We start from the raw sequence: 19406 nt of genomic DNA, 5'->3' as shown, positions 1-19406 counted from the left end.
ATGGGTTGGCGGTAAGGGATTTGGCCTTTCCAAAGAAAGCCAATGGGGCAATGTTGGACAATGGTAAGATTAATTTAGATGGGGAGAAAAGGGGAAGACATTTCTCCCCTCACCCCTTAACATATATCTTTATGCTCATTTAAAGACAATAAAAAGGGCTAGTTTCCCTACCCATTGGGAAAAGATAGCTTCTTTTTCCTGAACTCTATACCCATGAATGCTCATCACCAGGATATCTCAGAGCTGAGAGTGAAAAGAAAGCATGAACTACCTTTCTTTCCATCTCCCAGCCCTGATGCTGGTGTCTTGAAGACAGCTGTTTCCTTCTCCTTGCTTGACCCAGCTCAAAATGAGACGCTCCTCCAGGACTTTGCTCTTTGGCTGCCGCATCTTTCCTCTGTCTACTGGCAACAGCTTGTCCTCCTTGTCATGATGGTGACAGAGATGACAAAGGTGATTTGATTTCTGCTGTTGATTTCCCAAGATCCCTTCACTTCTCTTTCCGTGTCTAGCTGGGAGGGCTGGCGTGTTGGCCACCTTCTGCCATGTCACACAGCATAGTGTTATACAAGCAAAGAATTTTGGCTAAAATCCAAAAAACATTACCCAGAAAAAAAGGCAAACTGTGAGTGATACCCAATCATGTTGTTCTTCTGTGAAAAGACTTGGAAGTTGTTGTTGGACAGTCAGAGATATGCTCGTTCCCTTTTTTGTTTTGTTTTGTGTTTCGTTTTCCTCTCCTTTCCCCCATCTGTATGTAGAACTGTTATTTTTGCTAAGACAATCTCATTAGATGAAAAAGTTAATAAACAAAATGGCGACTCCAATGTTTAGCAAGATCACCATGACTACCAGAATAGGAGCTGAGCCCTGGAACAGAGAGAGAGAAGGAGAGGTGAATGTTCTGGTCATAAAAAAAGCAAAACTTCCTCTTTATTGGATAAACCTTATTTCCCCATATACCAAACTATTAGGAATTCAAAGTAAAGAGGGCTGAGAGATGCCAACAGTTTGGGGACCAGTGGGGTTAAATGTACACTTTTCACTAGAAGACAAAGGACCAGAAAAATTAGGTGAAATCAGAGGTTGCCATGTATACTACTCACTAATTGGGCCCATCAGTGGCTAATGGGTAGTAACCACTACTAACTCTCTTCATTTTCTACCTGAAACAATGGAGCTCAGAACTGCCTATGGCCTTGACAGAAAGGGGCATGGATTCCTCTGGTTACCCCTCCGGAAGAGAAAAGAAGGCCTTAAGGATCGGGCAGACATACGTGAGCCACCATGGTGGACGTCCTTGTGGGTGGCCAATTCAGAATGACCCGTTTTGGCCACCCCACACTCCAGGAGACCTCACCCTTGAAATTCACTGCCACGCAGCCCTGCTGAAATAAGAAATCCTGCTTCCTCAAGAGTATACACATACACTGTTTTCCCATAGAAACCATTTTTCCTATCTGCTTTACAGTCCTGGAGTCTAATTGCTGGTACTCCCCTCCTCCACTTGAGTTATTCAAAAGCCATGGATGAAGGGGGAAGACCTAAGTTCTATGTCAGACGCTTCCTAGCTATGGGACCCTTGAGAGCAAGTCATTTTACCTGACTCTGCCTCAGTTTGGTCCTCTGCCAGATGGGGATAATAATGGCTCCTTCATCAGACGGTTGTTGTGAGGACATCATGTAATAATATGTAATAACAGAAGCGAGTGTTTATATAGCACTTCACGTAAAGTTTACAGATGACTTTGCAAGTATTATCTAATTTGATCATCACAGTAATGCTAGGAGTTAGCTGCTATCAGCTCCATTTTTATGGATGAGGAAACTGAGGCAGCAGGGGACCCCAGTTAAGAAATGTCGGAAGAATTTGAACTCGGGTCTTTCTGACTCTGGCCGCTAGGTGGTGCAGTGAGTCTTCTGAGTTCACATCTGACCTCAGACACTCACTAGCTATGTGATGCTGGGCAGGTCACTTAAACCTGTTTGCCTCCAATTTTTCATCTGTAAAATGAAGAGGAGAAGGAAATGGCAAACCACTCCAGTATCTTTGCCAAGAAAACCCCAAATGGGGTCACAGGGAGTCAGATATGACTGAGAAACTGAACTGAGTTTCCTAACTCCAGATCTAGGGCTTTATCCATTGCAGTAAAAATCCACTCAGTTCAAATCTAACCCTAGACTCTTACTAGCTGTGTGACCCTGGGCAAGTCACTTTACCTCCATTTTCCTCAGTTTCCTCACCTGTAAAATGGGGATGATAATAGCACCCACCTCCCAGCATTACTGAGAGGATCAAATGGGATCATATTTGTAGAGATTTGCTATGTAAATGCTGACTATTATTAGTGTTTTGCAAGTTAAAACTAAACTATTAAGCTAAGGGGTCTTCTCTGTATCTGTTTGTCTCTCTGTATCTCTCTGTCTCTCTATCTCTGTCTGTCTCTGTCTTTCTGTATCTCTGTCTGTCTGTCTCTCTCCCTGCTACTTGGCATTTTCTTCAGCTTCTTTCCTGAATCCTGGAATGCTGAATCCCTGCTTAGACATCCAAATGCTCAATCCTTGGACATGAGGCTCTCTCTCCAACTCTTCCCCTCCCCTCCACACTCCCAATCCCCTTTTTGTCATGGTCCCCTCCAGCCCAGGGATTTCTAACAGCTGCTTCTCCTCAGTCACAGTTGCTGTTGTTGGGCAAAATTTGTCTGAAACCAATCAGTGTCCCTGCTGCACCTCAGCGTGATAGGAAATCTGCAGTGAGATTCCTTGGAAGCCGCAGCAGCTCCCACATGCCAGCCCTTCCAACCAGCCGGGCCCGGGCAGTGGACTGCATTGGACAGGAATGCTAACGACAGAGGGGATGGGGGAGGAGAGGCAATGGACGGAAGGGCAGAGTCAGGATGCTCTGGCAAGCTTCTGTGGCCCCTGCCCACTCTGCCAAGCAGAACAATCAGAGTGAGGGACCCGCCCCAGGAACTCAGGCTAAAGGTTTCCTCAGGAAACTCATCTGCCGGATCAGTAGGGGAAAAGGCCCCACCTGTCATCTTAGGACCAAGTTGTCAGGTTGGCGTTTCAAAGCCACTCTTGCTTGGAAGACACTGACCCCCATATCTCCTTGAATCAAAACCAGGAGAGCTCAGTGTGTGCAGGCTGCTGCAAAGAGCAGACACACCCTGGGCTGCAGGCCTGGCTTCAGTTACCAGGGATTGTGAGAATTCTGACTATTCCTTCCAGCCCCTTCCCTAGTCCTGCAGAGAAAAATAGGTAAACTGAGGCACAGTTCCCTATTCAGCTGTTTCTGCTTAGATGATTTTTAGTTTAACTGCTCTGTTTAAGCAGATTTCTTTACAACATTACACTACATAGGTAGGTAGGTAGGTAGGTAGGTAGGTAGGTAGGTAGGTAGATAGATAGATAGATAGATAGATAGATAGATAGATAGATAGATAGATAGATAGATAGATAGATAGACAGATATGGATATAGATAGACAGATAGACAGAGATATTTTAACCAGACACAAATGAAAGATTAGAGTGTGCTTCAAGTTAAGGTTGGATCTGCAAGCTTGGGGCCTTGAGTTGGGCAGTAGAGGTCCTGGCCTCCAAATAAAGAATGTTTTATGTATTATTCTATCTAACCAGGCCTGAAAAAGCCTTGGAATCTCCCAGACTGGCTCCAGATCTCTTCTGCCTTAGGCCTGAGCTCTGATGAGGAATGTTCTAGGTATCACTCTAACCAGGCTACACTGAAGGGTTCTAGTTTCTCCCAGACTGGCTCCAGCTGTATTCTTTCCTGGGCCCGATGAAGAATGTTCTGAATATCATCACTATACCAGGCACTGTCTGAAGGGTCTCAAGATTCTCCCAGAATGGCTCCAGCTCTTCTCTGCCATGGGCCCCGGGTATGAACTCTGCGGCACAGACCATGGAGCTGGGCAGCATTTTCCATCTGTCTCAGTCTCATCCCTCAGATCTATTTTAGAGAAGCTTCCTCACTGGCCCTATTAACATTTCCTCCTCTGGAGCTCACTGACTCAGTTCACTTGGGGCATTGGGGAGGGGAGTTGTGGGGGAGGGCGGGGAGAGCTGCCTCCCAAGCCTTCAAGCTTGTGGAAAGGCTTACGTGGTCGCATAGCAACGAGGTCAGGGGAGCCAACCACAGGGAAGGATTTCTCAGAACCTCTCCCAGCAGCCAGGTAGCTGCCCTGGATTGGTAAATGTGGTTCTGTCTGCCTGCGTTTCAGGACCCTTTTTAAGATACTGACTCCACAGCCTTCTTCCCTGCCCCCAACCTCCTGGGTTGAAACCAGACTCAGCAGTTCTGAGCAGTCTGCCACCGGTCACCTCCATGCACTTTTAAATCCCCTCTCTGAAGGTGGAAGTGGCTATTGCAGCTGGCATGGCTTCTCACATGGGAAGCCAACCTGCCCCAGCCCAGGAGAACAGGACCCCAACTGAGGAAAGCGGTAGTCCCCCTGCCCATTCCTGGAATTGGGCAGGCCCTCAGCACCCATCGAATGGAACCTGTTCACTTTCCAGGGGCCTGAGACCCAGGGAGACTGAGATAGCTGGCTGAAAGTCCAAGGGCTGGGGCGGAGGAGGGGGGAAAGGGGGAGAGCTCTAGCACCAACAAAGTCGCATTGTCACAGAAGGCTGGACCAGAACTGGCAATTGTACTGGGAATTCTGGAATCTAAGGAGTGTGATATGCCCAAGATCCCACAGAGGGAGGACTGAAGGCTGAGACCTCCAGGGTCACTTCTATTCTTTCCTGAGTCTCCAAGAGGCTTTTCTGACTAACTGATTGGCATTTAGCTAAAGAATGTCTGCCTGGGATGTACAGAATAGCTGTGTGGCCCCAACAAGCCACTTGACCTCCCTCCTCTCTGATTTCTGCATCTGTGAAATGGGGATAAGAAGAGCACTTATGCCAACTCCTCCTCCCCCTCCCCGGTATTTCCCCTTTAGGTCTTGTCTTTTTCTATTCGAATTTAAGGCACTTGAGGGGAGATAGATAGATAGCACAGTGGACGGAGCACTGGACCTGAAGTCCAGAAGATCCAACTTCAAATCAAGCTTCAAGCACTTCCCAGCTGTGTGACTTTGGACAAGTCACTTAACCTTTGTCTTCAATTTCTCCATTTGTGAAATGGCAATAATGACAGTATCTATCTCCCAGGGTTACAGTGACATTAAATGAGATGATATAAGTGCTTGTTTCCTTATATTCGTATTCCCAGGGCTCAGTATGGTGCCTGGCACACAGTAAGTGCTTAATAAAAGCTTTATCATTCATCAGCTATCTTCATTCATCAAATAAGTTGGTATGTGTAAAGCACTTTGTACATATCATAGTGCTATATGTCACCTGAGAGAATATCTATAAAGTGCTCAGCACAGTGCTTGGCACACAGCTGGCACTTAATAAATCTTCATTTCCTCCCTCCCTTCCCTATTATATTCATACCCTTTTCTGTGCAGAAAATGACATGAATCTGCTAAGGCACAAATTCCTTTTCACTCTTGTTCCCAAGTTAGGAAGCTCCCTATTCCAAAACTAGGCTCAAAGCCTTCCTTTTCCCTCCTCAACATCATTAAAACTGTGCCATCAAAGGGAAGTTGCTATTTCCACTTAACAGGCAAGAAAACTGAGGCCCTGGAGGGTGAAGTGATTAGCTGAGGGCCACACAGTGAGAAAATCAGAGACTGAACACAGCCTCCTTCCAAAAAGTTATCGCTACCTGTCAAAGTGGGGAGATGTCTCCATGCTCTCTCCAGGACAGTTGCCAGAGATCTCTGACTCATCCAGAGAAACAAGTTCACTGGCAATTAAAGTAACTGGAATTCCTGTCTAGTTTTGATGTTCTTATCCCCAAAGACATAAATATGTAGTAAGTGTCTTGGGTGAAGTAAGTTGGGGAATGTTTGTTTATCCATAAAAAGGGGATCATAACACAGTAAGATTATGGTCAGATGCAAAGGAAGATCATGGAGGCAAAGCAGTTTGCCTGTTAGCACTAATTAAATGTCTGCAGTTGTCGTTCTGACTCGCCCAGAAGCCCAGTGTTACCCAGAACAGCTGAGCCTTTTCTGGCAGGAGCTGGAGGGAACATGGCAGTTCCCAAAGCGCTGGCGATGGTCTGCACCAAAAGATGGTCTGCACTATCTCGCTTTGGCTCAAGCACTTGGGCCTCAACCTAACCCCAAAGCCATAGGCCAGAATGAGTAAGAAATGGGTCCAGAGCCTCAAGCAGGATGGCCTAAGTCTGAAACCCCTTGGATAGAAAGACCACTGAACCAAAGCCTCTTCCTTCTGATTGTGAGCAAGGGTAGAGGGGAAAAGACCTTTCTGTCCTCAGGTGCCCACTGAGTAGTGCTAAAATGTTTAATGAGAGAGGCAGAGTCAGAGACAATGTGAGAGAGACAAAGAGAGGACAGAGACACACACAGAGATAGAGACAAAAAGAGACAGAGAGAAAGAAAGAAGACAGAAACACAGACAAAGACAGAAATAAGGACAGAAAGAGGAGAAAATGCAGAAACAGAGAGAGGGGGAAAAGAGAGAGAGAGAGAGAGAAAGAGAGAGGAGAGACAGAATCGTAGAGAGACAGAGACACACAGAGAGACATAAAGAGAAACAGAGAGACAGAGACAGATAGACAGAGAATAGTGAATCAAGCACCAGGTCCAGAGTCATGAAGACCTGAGTTCAAAACCAGCCTCAGACGCTTACTAGCTGCGTGACCTTGGGCAAGTCACTTAAACCTATTTGCCTCAGTTTCTTCATCTGTTGAACGATCTGGAGAAGTAAATGGCAAACTACTCCAAGTAATTTTGCAAAGAAAAACCCCCAAATGACATCACAGAATCAGATGTGACTGAACAATTGTCAGATTAATCTTCTCCACACGTAGATTTCATCATGTAACTCTCTAGCTCAACCTTCGGTGACTCCCACTGCCTATGGTGAAGCCCAAACTCTTGCTTTCAAAGCCCTCTACAATCTGACCCCAAGCCACCCCATTAGCCTGATCCCCCTGCTCACTGCTCCCTTATGTAAATCTTGAATCAAACTTCCTAATTTCCTCCCTCTGCACCTTTGTGCATCTCATTCCCCTTGCCTGGGATGCCGTCTCCCCACTTTTCCTGTCTCCATCCCTTGGAGGCCTAAGTCAAGGCCATCACTCCCACGACAGCTTAAAGCTAGCCCACAGGGCTCATTTTTGCCTCCTGAAGTCATAGCATACCCTGTCTGTGACTCATTTGATGACAAACTGGATACTATCTCATGACATCTTATAGGATCACGCATTGCAAAAGACCTTACAGATCATTTTGTTCAATGTTTTACTTTACAAAGGAGGAAACTGAGGCCTAGAGAAGTAAAAGGACTTACCCCAAATTATTGTCATTGTGAGAAGCAGAGTCAGGATTTGAATCCAGATCTTCTGCCTCCATATGTACTGATCTAACACTTTTATCTTATCATGACTTTCTTGTGCACCTGTGCCATGTTCCCTTAACTAGGTAGATGATAAGCAGCCCAATAGGAAGCCCGCGTCTCAGTTCATCTTCTTTTGTATCCCCCACAATGCTTCACACAAAGCATCATTCATCTGAGGTGTTCAGGAAATACTTGTTGAAAGGAGACTTGAGATCCAGGGGACAGGACGCTTTAGCACCCAAGTCACACTCCCCAGCCTCAGGGGATGGAGACACAGATAGCAAACATGGTTTCTCTCATCATCAGTGGAACATTAAATGGATCTGGGATTGTTGAAGCTGTTTACCTCCTCATTAAATGGGGGCTGGGACAGAAATGGGGGAAGTCCTCATTGGCCTGTTGCTGGGCCCACTCTCTTACTCTAAATCATCTCCTCATCTGATTCTTTGTGGTGTTCCAGAAAGTGAGAACGTTCACAAGACCATTCTCCCCTTGGGAACAGGGGGCTGTGTGGACAGAGCTGAGGTTATGTTCTTGGTCTCTTATTGTACATGCCTGGTAGAGGCCCAGGCAGGAGCCCAACCAAAGCAGGCCAGGGAGGTGGCTCAGGTGATAACGCATTGCACATGGGGCCATGGAGACCCAAGTCCTGCCTCAGTCACATTACTAGCTCTGTGACCCTGGACAAGGCAAGTAACCTCTCTTAGCCTCAACTTCGTCTTCTATAAAATGGGGATAATAATCACACCTACCTCCCTGGGGTGTTGTGAGTGTGTATAAAACACTTTGCAAACCAAAAGCATTATATAAGTGCCGGCTATTATTATTATCCCAGACAAACAATTCTCAGACTGCCCCAGGTTTGCCTAATAATAATTATTATAATAAGAAAGGAGGAGGAGACAGAAAAGAAGAAAGTGATGAAGGAGAAGAAGAAAAAGAGGAGAAAGAAGAGGAGGAAGATGAAGAAATAACATTAATATAGCACTTCCTATGTGCCAGGGATTGTGCTAAAATCTTTACAACTATCTCACTAATCCTCACAACAACCCTGAGAGGTAGGTACGATTATTATTTTTATTTTACAGAAGGGGAAACTGAGGCAAACAGATTTTTTTTTTTTTAAGGTGACTTGCCATAGGCCACAGAGCTAGTAAGTGTCTGAGGCTGTATTTGAACATAGGTCTTCATCCAGGCCTGGTGTTCTAACCATTATACTACCTAGCTACCTAAGAGATGCATGAATTACTGAGCTGACTTGAGGCATTATTTCAAAGAAGCTATAAAATTGTATAGACAGGGGGGCTTTTCCAACCAGTTCAATAGTAGATGCTAGGACAAGATGAAGGACATTGATTTTAACCACAGTCAACCCATGTTCTCTGGAAATGGGAGTCTTTTCAGGTCCTGTGCAAAGAGTGTTGGGTAAAACTATGTCATTCATTCTATCACCAGAGGCCTGGCTGGATACATTTTGTAATAAAACTCTACTTTGAAATAAAACAGAGCTGTTGGACCTGCTGGGTCCATCCACACCAGGATGGGAGGCTGCGTGAGCCTGATGTGATGATAACTGACAACCAAGACGTGCCTTTGTTGACTGTGTCATGGAAACCACATAGGAGAATTCCTTGGGGGCCCACCAAGCACCATTCCTCAGGGTTCCATTCAGCAGAAGAGCAAAAAACAAAGCCACTGAGCCACAGCACAGTCAGACCTCTGAACGACCCTCCCTCTCACCAGGAAGTTAACACCCACAGGTGCTTATTTGGGGAAACCAAGGCAGAGAGGGACCCAAAGGTAGGATGCTTTCAGCCTGCCCTGGCTGTCAATGGCAGAGCTCACAAACAGGGTCTAAGGTCTAGTTCTATGTAACAATACTCCCTGGGGGGAAACCTGGCTGGGCTTGGGAAAGAGTTATCGGTCTGCTGTCAAAATTCCACATGACTGCAGCGGGACTGCGAGGGGAGGAGCAGCAGCTGGAGGTGCACCATCCCAGCCTTCCTGGGGAGGCTGCCCTGGCTGGGAAGCCTGTTTACCTGAGTTTGTTATAGGCAGAGCATACAAAGCATATTTCTCACTCCAGTAAACACCCAGGCCCCAGGCACGTGAATGTTGGACTCTATGCAAATGCTGTTCACGTGATCATCGTGTCGTCAGCATCACCCTCTCAGAATCATCTTCCTCTTCTGTAAAATGAGGATTATACAAACACGGACATCCCAGGCTGGTTGTAAGGACTAAATGAGGTAACACAGGTGTCTGTCTTTTAAAAGTGGCTGCCTCTTCTCAGTCAGTGCAGGTCACCTGAACCATCTGATTGGGCATCTTCATACACTCTTTGAGACCACCCTCTAACAAGGGCGCTTAGGGACGCTTTGGAGATGGCAGCTCTGGACAGGATATCCAAGGGTGAATGTTATGAACAGTCTCCTGTGTGTGAAACTCTACCTTGGGTACTGGGGAGACACTGACAAAAATGAAACCGCCCCTGCCCTCAAGGTGTTTCTTGTCTATCAGAGGAGATAATATGTATAGCAATGAAGACAAGGGGAGGGGAGAGGAGACTAGAAGAGATCAGGCAAAGTGTTATGGAGGGGAGCGGAGAGAGAGGGAGGGAGGAAGAGACAGAGAGCAGGTGCGGGGAGGGAGGGAGGAGAGATGGAAAGAGGGAGAGAAGGAAGAGAAAAAAAGACAGAAGGGAGGAAGAGAAAGAGGGACAGGAAGGGGAGATGAGAGAGAGGGAGAGAGAAGGTAAGGAGAGAAAAAGACAGAGACGGAGAAGGGAAGGAGAGAAAGAGAGAGAGACAGACAGAGACAGAAAGAGGGAGAGAGAAGGGAAGGAGAAAGAGGGGACAGAGACACAGAACACTAGCAGCTGCAGGGAAAGCTTCAAGGAGAAGGTAATACCTGACCTGAGCTTTGAAGAAAGAAGAGGATTCTAGTTCAGAAAACCTGGTGCATTCTGAGTGTGAGTGATGCTTTAGACACAGAAATGGTAGACAGAATGATGAGTTCAGAGAACAGTCAGTAATCCAGTGTGCCCAGAATAACAGACTGCATGTTTCCTCTCCTCTTTTAACAGGACCTCTGTGTGGGTGAGCTGGAGTCATATTGTAAAGAGCATTAAATCCTAGGCTAAAGGGTTTCTTTCCTATACTAGAGATAATAGGGGGCCATAGAAGGTTTTTGATTGGAGGAATAATTTGACAATATCTATGCATTAAAGGGGATTATTATAGCAACTCTTGAAGTAGATAGAGGACGGGCTCTAGAGTCAAGTATGGTTTAATTTACTGGCTGTGTGAACCTGGGCAAGTCATTTAACCCTGTCTGCCTCAGTTTCCTCATCTGTAAAATGGCCTGGAGAAGAAAATGGCAAACTACTCCCATATCTTTGCCAAGAAAACACTAAATGAGGTCATGAAGAGTTGGACACAAGTGAAATGACTGAAAAAAAAAAGATGAATTGGAGTGGGGAGAGATAGAAGAACTGTAGGCAAGTTTTATAAATATAATCTTAAATAAACACAATTATAAAAATGAGAAATATTAATACATAATGAATATGGTTAAATACAAATATCACAGATAATTATAATAATTCTATAAATATAATTTTTAAAATTACCAAGGCTCTTATAATAGTTTGAAAAAGAGGTGAAAAGCAGGGAAGGGGTCAGTGGCTAGCGATGGTGCAGCACTACAATTCACACGATATGGTGGTGTACAGCCTATGGAAGGTGAAGGAAAAAGAAGGGCCAATGATGGCCCTGAGGCTTGGCCCCGGAAGATTGTGGGTCACTGGTATTGCTCTCAAGAGAAACAGAGAAGTTTGGAGGAGGGTTGGTTTTAAGTGGAAAATGATGAGTTTGGTTTGGGACTTTTCAGTGTAGGATGTCTGTAAGATAAGACACTAGGCTGAAGATTTCCTGTAGGCCTTTGGAGATGTGGGTCTGGACTTTGGGGGAGAGATCAGGGCTGCTTTGTCCTGGACCTTCTCTTCTCCTGCTACATTCTCTCCCTTGTTATTCTCATTGGCTCCCATGGGTTCAATTATCATTGCTACACAAATATTCCCAATTCTCTATATCAAGCACTCTTCTCTGTGGGGATCAGCAACTTATATGAAATGCCTGGACCCTAAGCCATGTCCTCCATGGGGTGGGGTGCACTAGAAGAGAGAACTTTCTGACCCTCTGAACAAGAGTCATTTGACTCTGGGTACCATATTGGATTTCATCATTGCCTCCTCTTCATGCAAGATAACAGTACGTTTTCTCAGTCCCCCCCATCCCCTGGGGGCCCTCCTTCCCTCTGGTGAGAGAGGGTGGTGAGTGGACATCTGGGAACTTCTTCCAGATTTTCCAGTTAAGGAGGTGGGTCAGGACAGCTGCCTCATCATTTCCCACTTGGCTGAAGGACTTTGTCACACCCTCTCTCTCCCCCTCTAACATCCTTTCGAGTTTCTTTGTATATGCTGTCTCCCCTTATTAGATAGAATGGATTCCCACCCATTCCTTGAGGGTGGGGAATGGTCTTTTGCCTTTCTTTGCATCCTCAGAGCATAGCACAATGCCTGGCACTCAGTAGGTGCTTAATAAATGCTTACTGACTCGTTTAGCCACCTCTGCATTCCCTTGATCCCCACCTTCTATCTTCCCACCTAAATAAATTCAAACGTCTTAGTGACCTAAGGAATCTAAGAAGCTCTTCAGTACCCAAACAGAGAACAGATTTCTTCATCCTTCACCCTGCCAATCATCAGCTTGTCTGAAAATAGCCACACAGACACACGATCTCATGAACATATATATATATCCTAGCTGCTTTGATGAGGAAAATAAAGTTGTAAGTAGAAGCTGGTATTTTGGTCCTAGCAAGAGGGGGAGGGGAAGTGGGAAGGGGGGCAACTGCATCTTTGTGTGTAAGTAGATGGAGAGGGCAGGAATATTTTAAGAATCAGCCAACTGGTAAGAATGACAGATGGTCACGGAGACTTCAGGTAGAGGCAAAAATAGGCCTGCTTTGCGACAGGACAAATTTCATGGATGCATCCCCATCTCTGTGAAGATGAGACATGTTCATTCCCCCAGATGGCCTTCTAAAGAGACATTCCCTGAGGGGGATGGAAATCTCACTTAGAGAGAGACAGAGGGACACAGAGATGAAGAGAGAGATAGAGACAGAGGGAGACACAGAGAGAAACAAAGACAGAAAGAGACAGTGAGAGACAAAAAGAAAAGAAAACTTTCCCATAAGGACATGAAGGGTAAGCCTGTTGATATAACAACGACATTAACTAGAATTTCAATAGTACTTCAAGGTTTGAAAAGCAAGGAACCCAACTTGAAAAGGAATCCCACTGGCCCTCATAATAACCCTATACAGTAGCTCCTGTTATTAGCCCCATTTTAAAGATAAGGAAACTGAAACCAAAAAAGGTTAAGTGACTGGTCCAGGGTCACACAACTAGAACGTGTCTGTGGCAAAATTTGAACACAGGTCTTCCTGATTCTAGGTCTTGTATTGTAGTCACTTCTGTACCCAGATGACTACTGAAGGAATACGGATATGTTTCAGATGGATTACAAGGGACTCAGCCCAATGTCACAGAAAGAACACTAAGATTGGTAATAGCAATATTAATAATAATATATCACAACAATTCAGTAATTCATTATAATATAATCTATTATATTATAATAATACTAATAATAGCTAGCATTTCTATAGGACTTTAAGGTTTGCAAAGCACTTCACAAATATTACTCCTCTTATCCTTATAACAACCTTGGGAGGTAGGTGCTATTATTATCCCCATTTTACAGATGAGGAAACTGAAGCAGAGAAGTTTAAGTGACTTGCCCAGGGTCACACGGCTAGTAAATGCCTGAGGCCAAATTTGAACTCAAGTCTTTCTGATTCCAAAGATTTAGTGTCTCATGACACCTGAGAGATAACACCTAAGTAGCCATTCGGCCAATGGGAAAATTATCTCATTGCCCCAGGAATCTGCAAAGAGAGGTTTCCAGCCATGACATCTTACGAATCTGAAAACTCTTATCTTCTTTGAACAAGCTACCTGGACACAGGGCCGGCCAGGTTCTCTTCTGGCATGTGACCTGGATGGCCAAGGAGGTGGGAGTGTAACAGATTCATGGAATCACACAGCACATTTGGCCTGAAAGGGCCCTGAGAGATAGAGGAAACAAGACACTAGTCCTAGTCCTGAGTGCGAAATTCCCTGCTGGAAATCAGGAACATCTACATTCAGGTATAGACCACGTGGCAAATGGTAAACAATATTCTTATGGTAAATTATAAAATGCCATTTATATAGAATCTAGAACCCAAATGATGAGGAACTTATACTTCCCCAAAGACTGAAAATTCCTGCCTTCCCCCAGAATTAACACCCATCCCCTGTGCAATGTTATTAGAAAGAGTACCACCTCTGGAGGACTGAGGGATTAAAATCCTATTCCTGAGGCCTATAATACCTGAGTGACCTTGGGAAAGTCACTTAACTTGCTGGGACCTCCGTTTCTTCATCAGCAAAATGAGGGATGGGGTGGGACTAAAGGCCCCCAGCCACAGATCCTGGATTTTTAATAACTATGATAGTCCTGAGGCCCTAAAAGATTCGTGATCGTATGCTAAACTCGAAAGTGGGGAATCTGTGTATAATCTCAGTTAACCGAACATTCAATTTCCCATTCTGGATCAAATTCTGGATTATGGATATTCTAGATAAATGGAGTGTGAGCTTTTGGGTAACCATGGTGCAGGAGACAAGAACATAGGAAGGCAGAGACCAGAACATATGCAGGTCACAATCCCTACTCTTCAGGAGCTGGCATTCAGGGTGGCAATGGTGGCTATAGAAAAGCTGAGTTCAGATCCTGCTTCTGAGACTTATTTGCTGTGTGATTTCAGGCAAGTCACTTAATCTCTCTGAGCCTCAGAAACCCTGTACTTAGATAAAACAAATCTCACTGCCAAGCTGTGAGTTTGCTATAGATCTTCCTTACATGGCCAAAGAGCTAATGGGGAAGCTCCCCCTGGCAGCTGGGGTAAGAGCCTGAGCCCTTCTCCCACTTACTCCTTTCCCAACAAAAAGCAAGTATGAGCCTTAGTCTCCTCATCTGTAAAATGGGATAATAACATCTGGCACTGTTTCACAATGCTGCTGTGAGGATCAAATAAGATGAGGTGGATAGATTGCCAGGCAGATCTTCAAACACTACAAAAACACCAGCTCCTATTATTTTTGACCCAGGGACCATATCCTGATGTGTTTTATAAGACTAGCACTTGAACCTGGGGAGGGTATAGGGAACAAGAGGAGGTTAAAAGCTGTTCCCACTTCTGGTAGGGTGTAAATACATCCCACTACCTTCAAGACTACACCAATGGATAAACCATCCCAACTCTTTATTTCTCCAATTGAAATGCAAACCATCCCACTACCATTGAGACTATACCAGTAGAGAAGCCATCCCACCTCTTTATCATTTGAAATGCAAACCATCCCACTACCTTCAAGACTACACCAATGGGTAAGCCATCCCACCTCCTCATTTCTCCAATTGAAGTGCAAACCATCCCACTTACCTTTGGTCTCTCTCTGAGCCCTGTGGAGGGCCACGCCAAATACATCCATGCATCCTCTGAACACTTGAGAAGAATAACTCCCATTTCTATGGGGTTTTAAGGTTTGGGAAGTGCTTTCAGCACAAGCCTGAGAGGTAAGTAGTGCAAGTATTATTATTCCCCATTTCACAGATGAGGAAACTGAGGCTCAGAGAAACTAAGCGACTTGCCCATAGTCACACAGGTAGGAAGTATCAGGGGAGGGATTTGGACCCAGCTCCTCTGACTCCAAGTCCAGGGCTCGTTCCACCAGACCACAATGTTTCAGTTCTGTCTGAGAGTTCTCCATATCCACATCTATAGACCCTAAGCTCCATTAGCTCCCCCTCCCCATCTCTGCTTCTTGAATCCCCTCACTATTCTCAGGGCTACCTTCTACCAGGGGTCTCTCCTGTTTCCCCCCATTGCTGATGGCACCCCAATTTCTCTATGTTTGGTTGGCTGTGTCTGGGTTATCCCCATATCTAGTAGAATGGAATCTCACCAAGGGCAGGGGATATTTCCTTTTAGTTCAACACTTCAGAAGTGCTTGGCCTTCCTGGGGCTCCTCACATGGAGAAACCTGTCTCTCATATTTACATCTTAGCTATGGCCAATACCCATGCCTAGGGCTGCCTGTCCTCACCTCTACCTCATAGAATCCCCTACATCCCTCAAGACTCGGTTTGAACCCTATCTTGTCCATAATAAGCCCTCACAGCCTTCTCACCTTCCTGCAAGATGATCTCAGCCCTGAAACTCACACCTCCTTAGAAGTTCCTGCCCTTAAGTCAGGGCTAGAGAGGGTGGAGTGCTCCTCCCAGATCCTCCATGTAAGGGGAACGCTCTGGGCAGCGTCCTAGCTGAACTCCTCGATCTCTTACTTCATCCCCCGAGTACCCAGCCCCTCATTCATGTGTTGTTTTCCCCCATTACTTTGTAAACTCCTTGAGGGCACTTAGCCTGGCATATAGTAGCCACTTTATAAATGTTTACTGATTGGCTGATCTCCTTCAGCTGCTAGTTCCCTCCCCTTCTTAAACTGCTATCTTTAACTATCTTCTATATGTAAATGATATCTCTCTCAAGAGAATATTGGCTTCTTGAATGGCAAGAACCATTTCTTTTCTTTTTCTTTTTTGGTCTTTGTATATACTTGGCATTTAGCACATGGCCTGGCACATAGTATGTTGTTATTAAATGTTTATTGATTATTAAATGGAATGAGGGCAGTGGGGATGCCATTTTTTACTGATTCCTTTACCTGATCCCTTCTCACTCAGTCTCACAGAGCCAGCCCACCTCCAACACGGATGTCCAGCAAGGAGGGGAAGGAGGAGACACCACTGATCACACATTAAAACTATTTCTGGGGATGATGAAGTTAGCCCAGAATCCTGGGTAGGCCACCAGGGGGCATCTATCAGGGGATCCCAAACCTGAGACCCTGCCAATAGAGAGACCATGCCGGTACAGTGGAAAAAACGTTAGATCTAGAGTCCAAAGACCTGGGTTCATATCCTGTCTCTGATACTTCCTATCTGTGTGACCTCAGACAAATCATTTCGCCTCCCTGGGCCTCAATGTCCTCATCTGTAAAGTGAGGGATTTGGACTAGATGTCTTCTGAGGTCCCTCCTTCTAAATCGAGATCCTCTAGGGAGGACCTTCACCAGCATGAGAACTCCCCTATGGCCTGGCTCTGTCCCCAAGCTGAAGAACAAGAGACATGCTATACTCACTTACCGTACTGGACTTAAGCTCATTCCCATTTTCCTCATCAGATTCTAGTGCAACAGGTAAGGATTTCTGGGGTGGGGAAAAGGTTAAGTCCCATCTCAGTAGCCGGGGCTCGGCTTTGTCCCCGAGCCTTAGATTTTCCAGTTTTTGGACTGTGGGCTCAGCAGAAGCTGAAGGCCTGAAGTTCTCCTTATTCTGGGACTTGGCCCTCAGTCTCTGCAGCCCATCCGAGCGGTGGTCCTCCGCCATGCTCCGGCAGGCCCCGGCTTTGCCGTAGTGTCTTTTTTGGGTGTGCACCTCTTGCATATAAGAATCCATCCTCATGAGGGGCTTCATCTCCATCTCGTAGTTGCTTAGCTTCTCGTCCAACTCCAGCAGCTTGGGATTCCCTGAGCTGTGGTTGTTGGGCCGGTGGTGGGAAGTCCACGAGAACGGGGTGGGGGAATCCGCCCACCTCTCCCGGGGTTTGTGGTTCCCCGAAGATGATGATGATGACAGGTGTTTGTGACCCGAGCTGCGGCCGCGGTAGTCATCCCCTGGCTGGCAGCTCCTCAGGGCACCACTCCGCACCCCTCTCGACCCCCCTACCTTCTCCTCGCTCCAGCTGTTGGGTCGTAGGTAGTCTCCACCCCGACCTTCCAACAACATCTGGATCTCCCCACCTCGCTCTTCATCCACGGAGATCTGCCGGGAGAAGTGGGCACTCTTGTTTCGGGAGGCAGGGATTGGCGGTGGCGTGATGGAGGGGCTGGCAGGGAAGCTCTGGAGGGGACTGTCATCAGGGGTGAGGTCGGAAGGGGTTGTGCCTTTCCGGTATAGCTCAGGGCTCTCCTGTTGCAAGGGGGTCCCTGTGGAGATCACCTCGATATCGTCGCTCGAATTCTGATGCTTTGGCCTCTGGCATTCAAGTCCTTTATAGAGGAAAATATGAAGAAGAAACACAAGGTCAAGGTGACCCAGAGAACACTGGGGGGTCCTAAGTGGGTAATCTTGTTTTAGGAGGACTCGGAGGGAAAGGGCTGGAAGCAAGGATGGAACACAGAAAGAACAGAGTTGGTCACACAGACCCTGCCAGGACAAGATTTTCCTGACTGCCTATTGGTTGGTCTCCCCATATTAAAAGCCCCAACATCACATGATGGCCTTGTCCCCTGCCCATTTCACTATGCTGGGGCCTCCTGTCTGACCTCCAGACAATGAATGATGAATTATCAGTAACATCCACAGCCATGGTTCATCCTCTCTGACCCAGTCAATCATTAACAGAAAAGAGAAAGAAAGAGAAGAGATAAAAGTAATTAAAATTGCTATGACATCTTTCACTTTTTCAAAGTACTTCCCCATTCACCACGGAGGAAGACCAGGTATTATCATGCCCATTTCACAGATGAGGAAATTGAGGTGCAAAGTGGTATAATGGGACTGAGCGCTAGATTTATAGTCAGAGGATGTAGGTTTAACCTTGGCTCTGCCATCTGCTGCCTATGGGACCTTGGATAAGTGATTTAATCTTTCCATCCTCCATTTCCCTCATCTGCAAAGTGATGGGATGGGGCTGTGACCGCTAAAATCTCTTCTAACCCAAAATCTGTTAAGTCACATGACTTGTCAAGATGACACACCCAGTTAGTCACAATACAAAGACCAGAATCTGTGTCTCCAGCTGACTCCCCTCAAGACCTCAAGACTTCCTTGCCTCTGGTGCACAAATGGATGTTGAATCTTAGAAATGGTCCATGCTTTAGTCAGCTCACCTGGGACCTCCTCTTGCCCTGAGTCACTCCTGGGGGGGATATATGGGGGATGGCCAGGAATAATGTAGAAATGGGTCATCAAGAATGGCTGGCTAGACTGAAGAAAGTCTGAAAAGGGTCTCAGAGGGATGGTGGGGCCCAAGCTGAGCATGGATCAGTGATGTGGGACTATCATGAATAATGTGGCAGGTGTAGACCTAAAAGGACTGTTTCTATAACCACCCCTTGACTTAGTATGGTCAGATCCTCACTACAGGACTCCTCAATTCTAGGCTTCAAAATCTGGGGGATACAGAGAAAACAATACAAAGAGGATGATGGATGGTTCTCTGAGTAAAAATGTTAAATAACTGGAGTTATTTATCCTAGAATAGGAAAAGTTAGAAGGAGACAAATGGTAAGAATGGTAAGAATTGGGGCCTACTCAGGCAGTATAGGAGGAGACAAGGCAAATTGCAGGATGAGGGTTTTTTGTTGTTTCGTTGTTTCAGTCATATCTGACTTTCTGTGACCCCATCTAGGTATTTCTTGGCAAAGATCCTGGAGTGGTTTGCCATTTCCTTCTCCAGCTCATTTGACAGATGAGGAAACTGAGGCAAACAGGGTGAAGTGACTTTCCCAGTGTCACCTAGCTAGCAAGTGTCCGAGGCTGGATTTGAACTCAGATTCTCCTGATTCCAGGGCCAGCACTCTACCCATCAGTGTCCCACTCAGCTGTCCCATCAGTGTCAGAGGATTTATAGTTGAAGGGACCTTAAAGATCATCTAATCCAACCACCTTATTTCTGAGATGGGGAAACTGAGGCCAAGAGAAGAGGCATGATTTGCCCAAGGTC

The 19406-nt window shown here is 46.0% G+C and overlaps 1 protein-coding gene across 1 annotated transcript in view; it reads right to left on the bottom strand.

Annotated features, from left to right (window-relative positions):
- Positions 1-702: 702 nt before the first annotated feature.
- The window catches only part of LOC140521342 (junctophilin-3-like), a 124685-nt gene continuing 105981 nt past the window's right edge, over positions 703-19406 (bottom strand). The window contains exons 3-4 of the mRNA XM_072636275.1: positions 16823-17727; positions 703-870 (exon numbers count right to left, since the gene is read on the bottom strand). Of these exons, the coding sequence (XP_072492376.1) occupies positions 790-870; positions 16823-17727 (986 nt within the window). The 3' untranslated portion in view covers positions 703-789. The remainder of the gene's footprint in view (positions 871-16822; positions 17728-19406) is intronic.

Source organism: Notamacropus eugenii, chromosome 1 (genome assembly GCF_028372415.1).
Source record: "Notamacropus eugenii isolate mMacEug1 chromosome 1, mMacEug1.pri_v2, whole genome shotgun sequence".
Taxonomy (NCBI): Eukaryota; Metazoa; Chordata; class Mammalia; order Diprotodontia; family Macropodidae; genus Notamacropus; species Notamacropus eugenii.
Note: the sequence above shows the minus strand (reverse complement) of the source record. Positions and strands in the feature narration are given on the sequence as shown.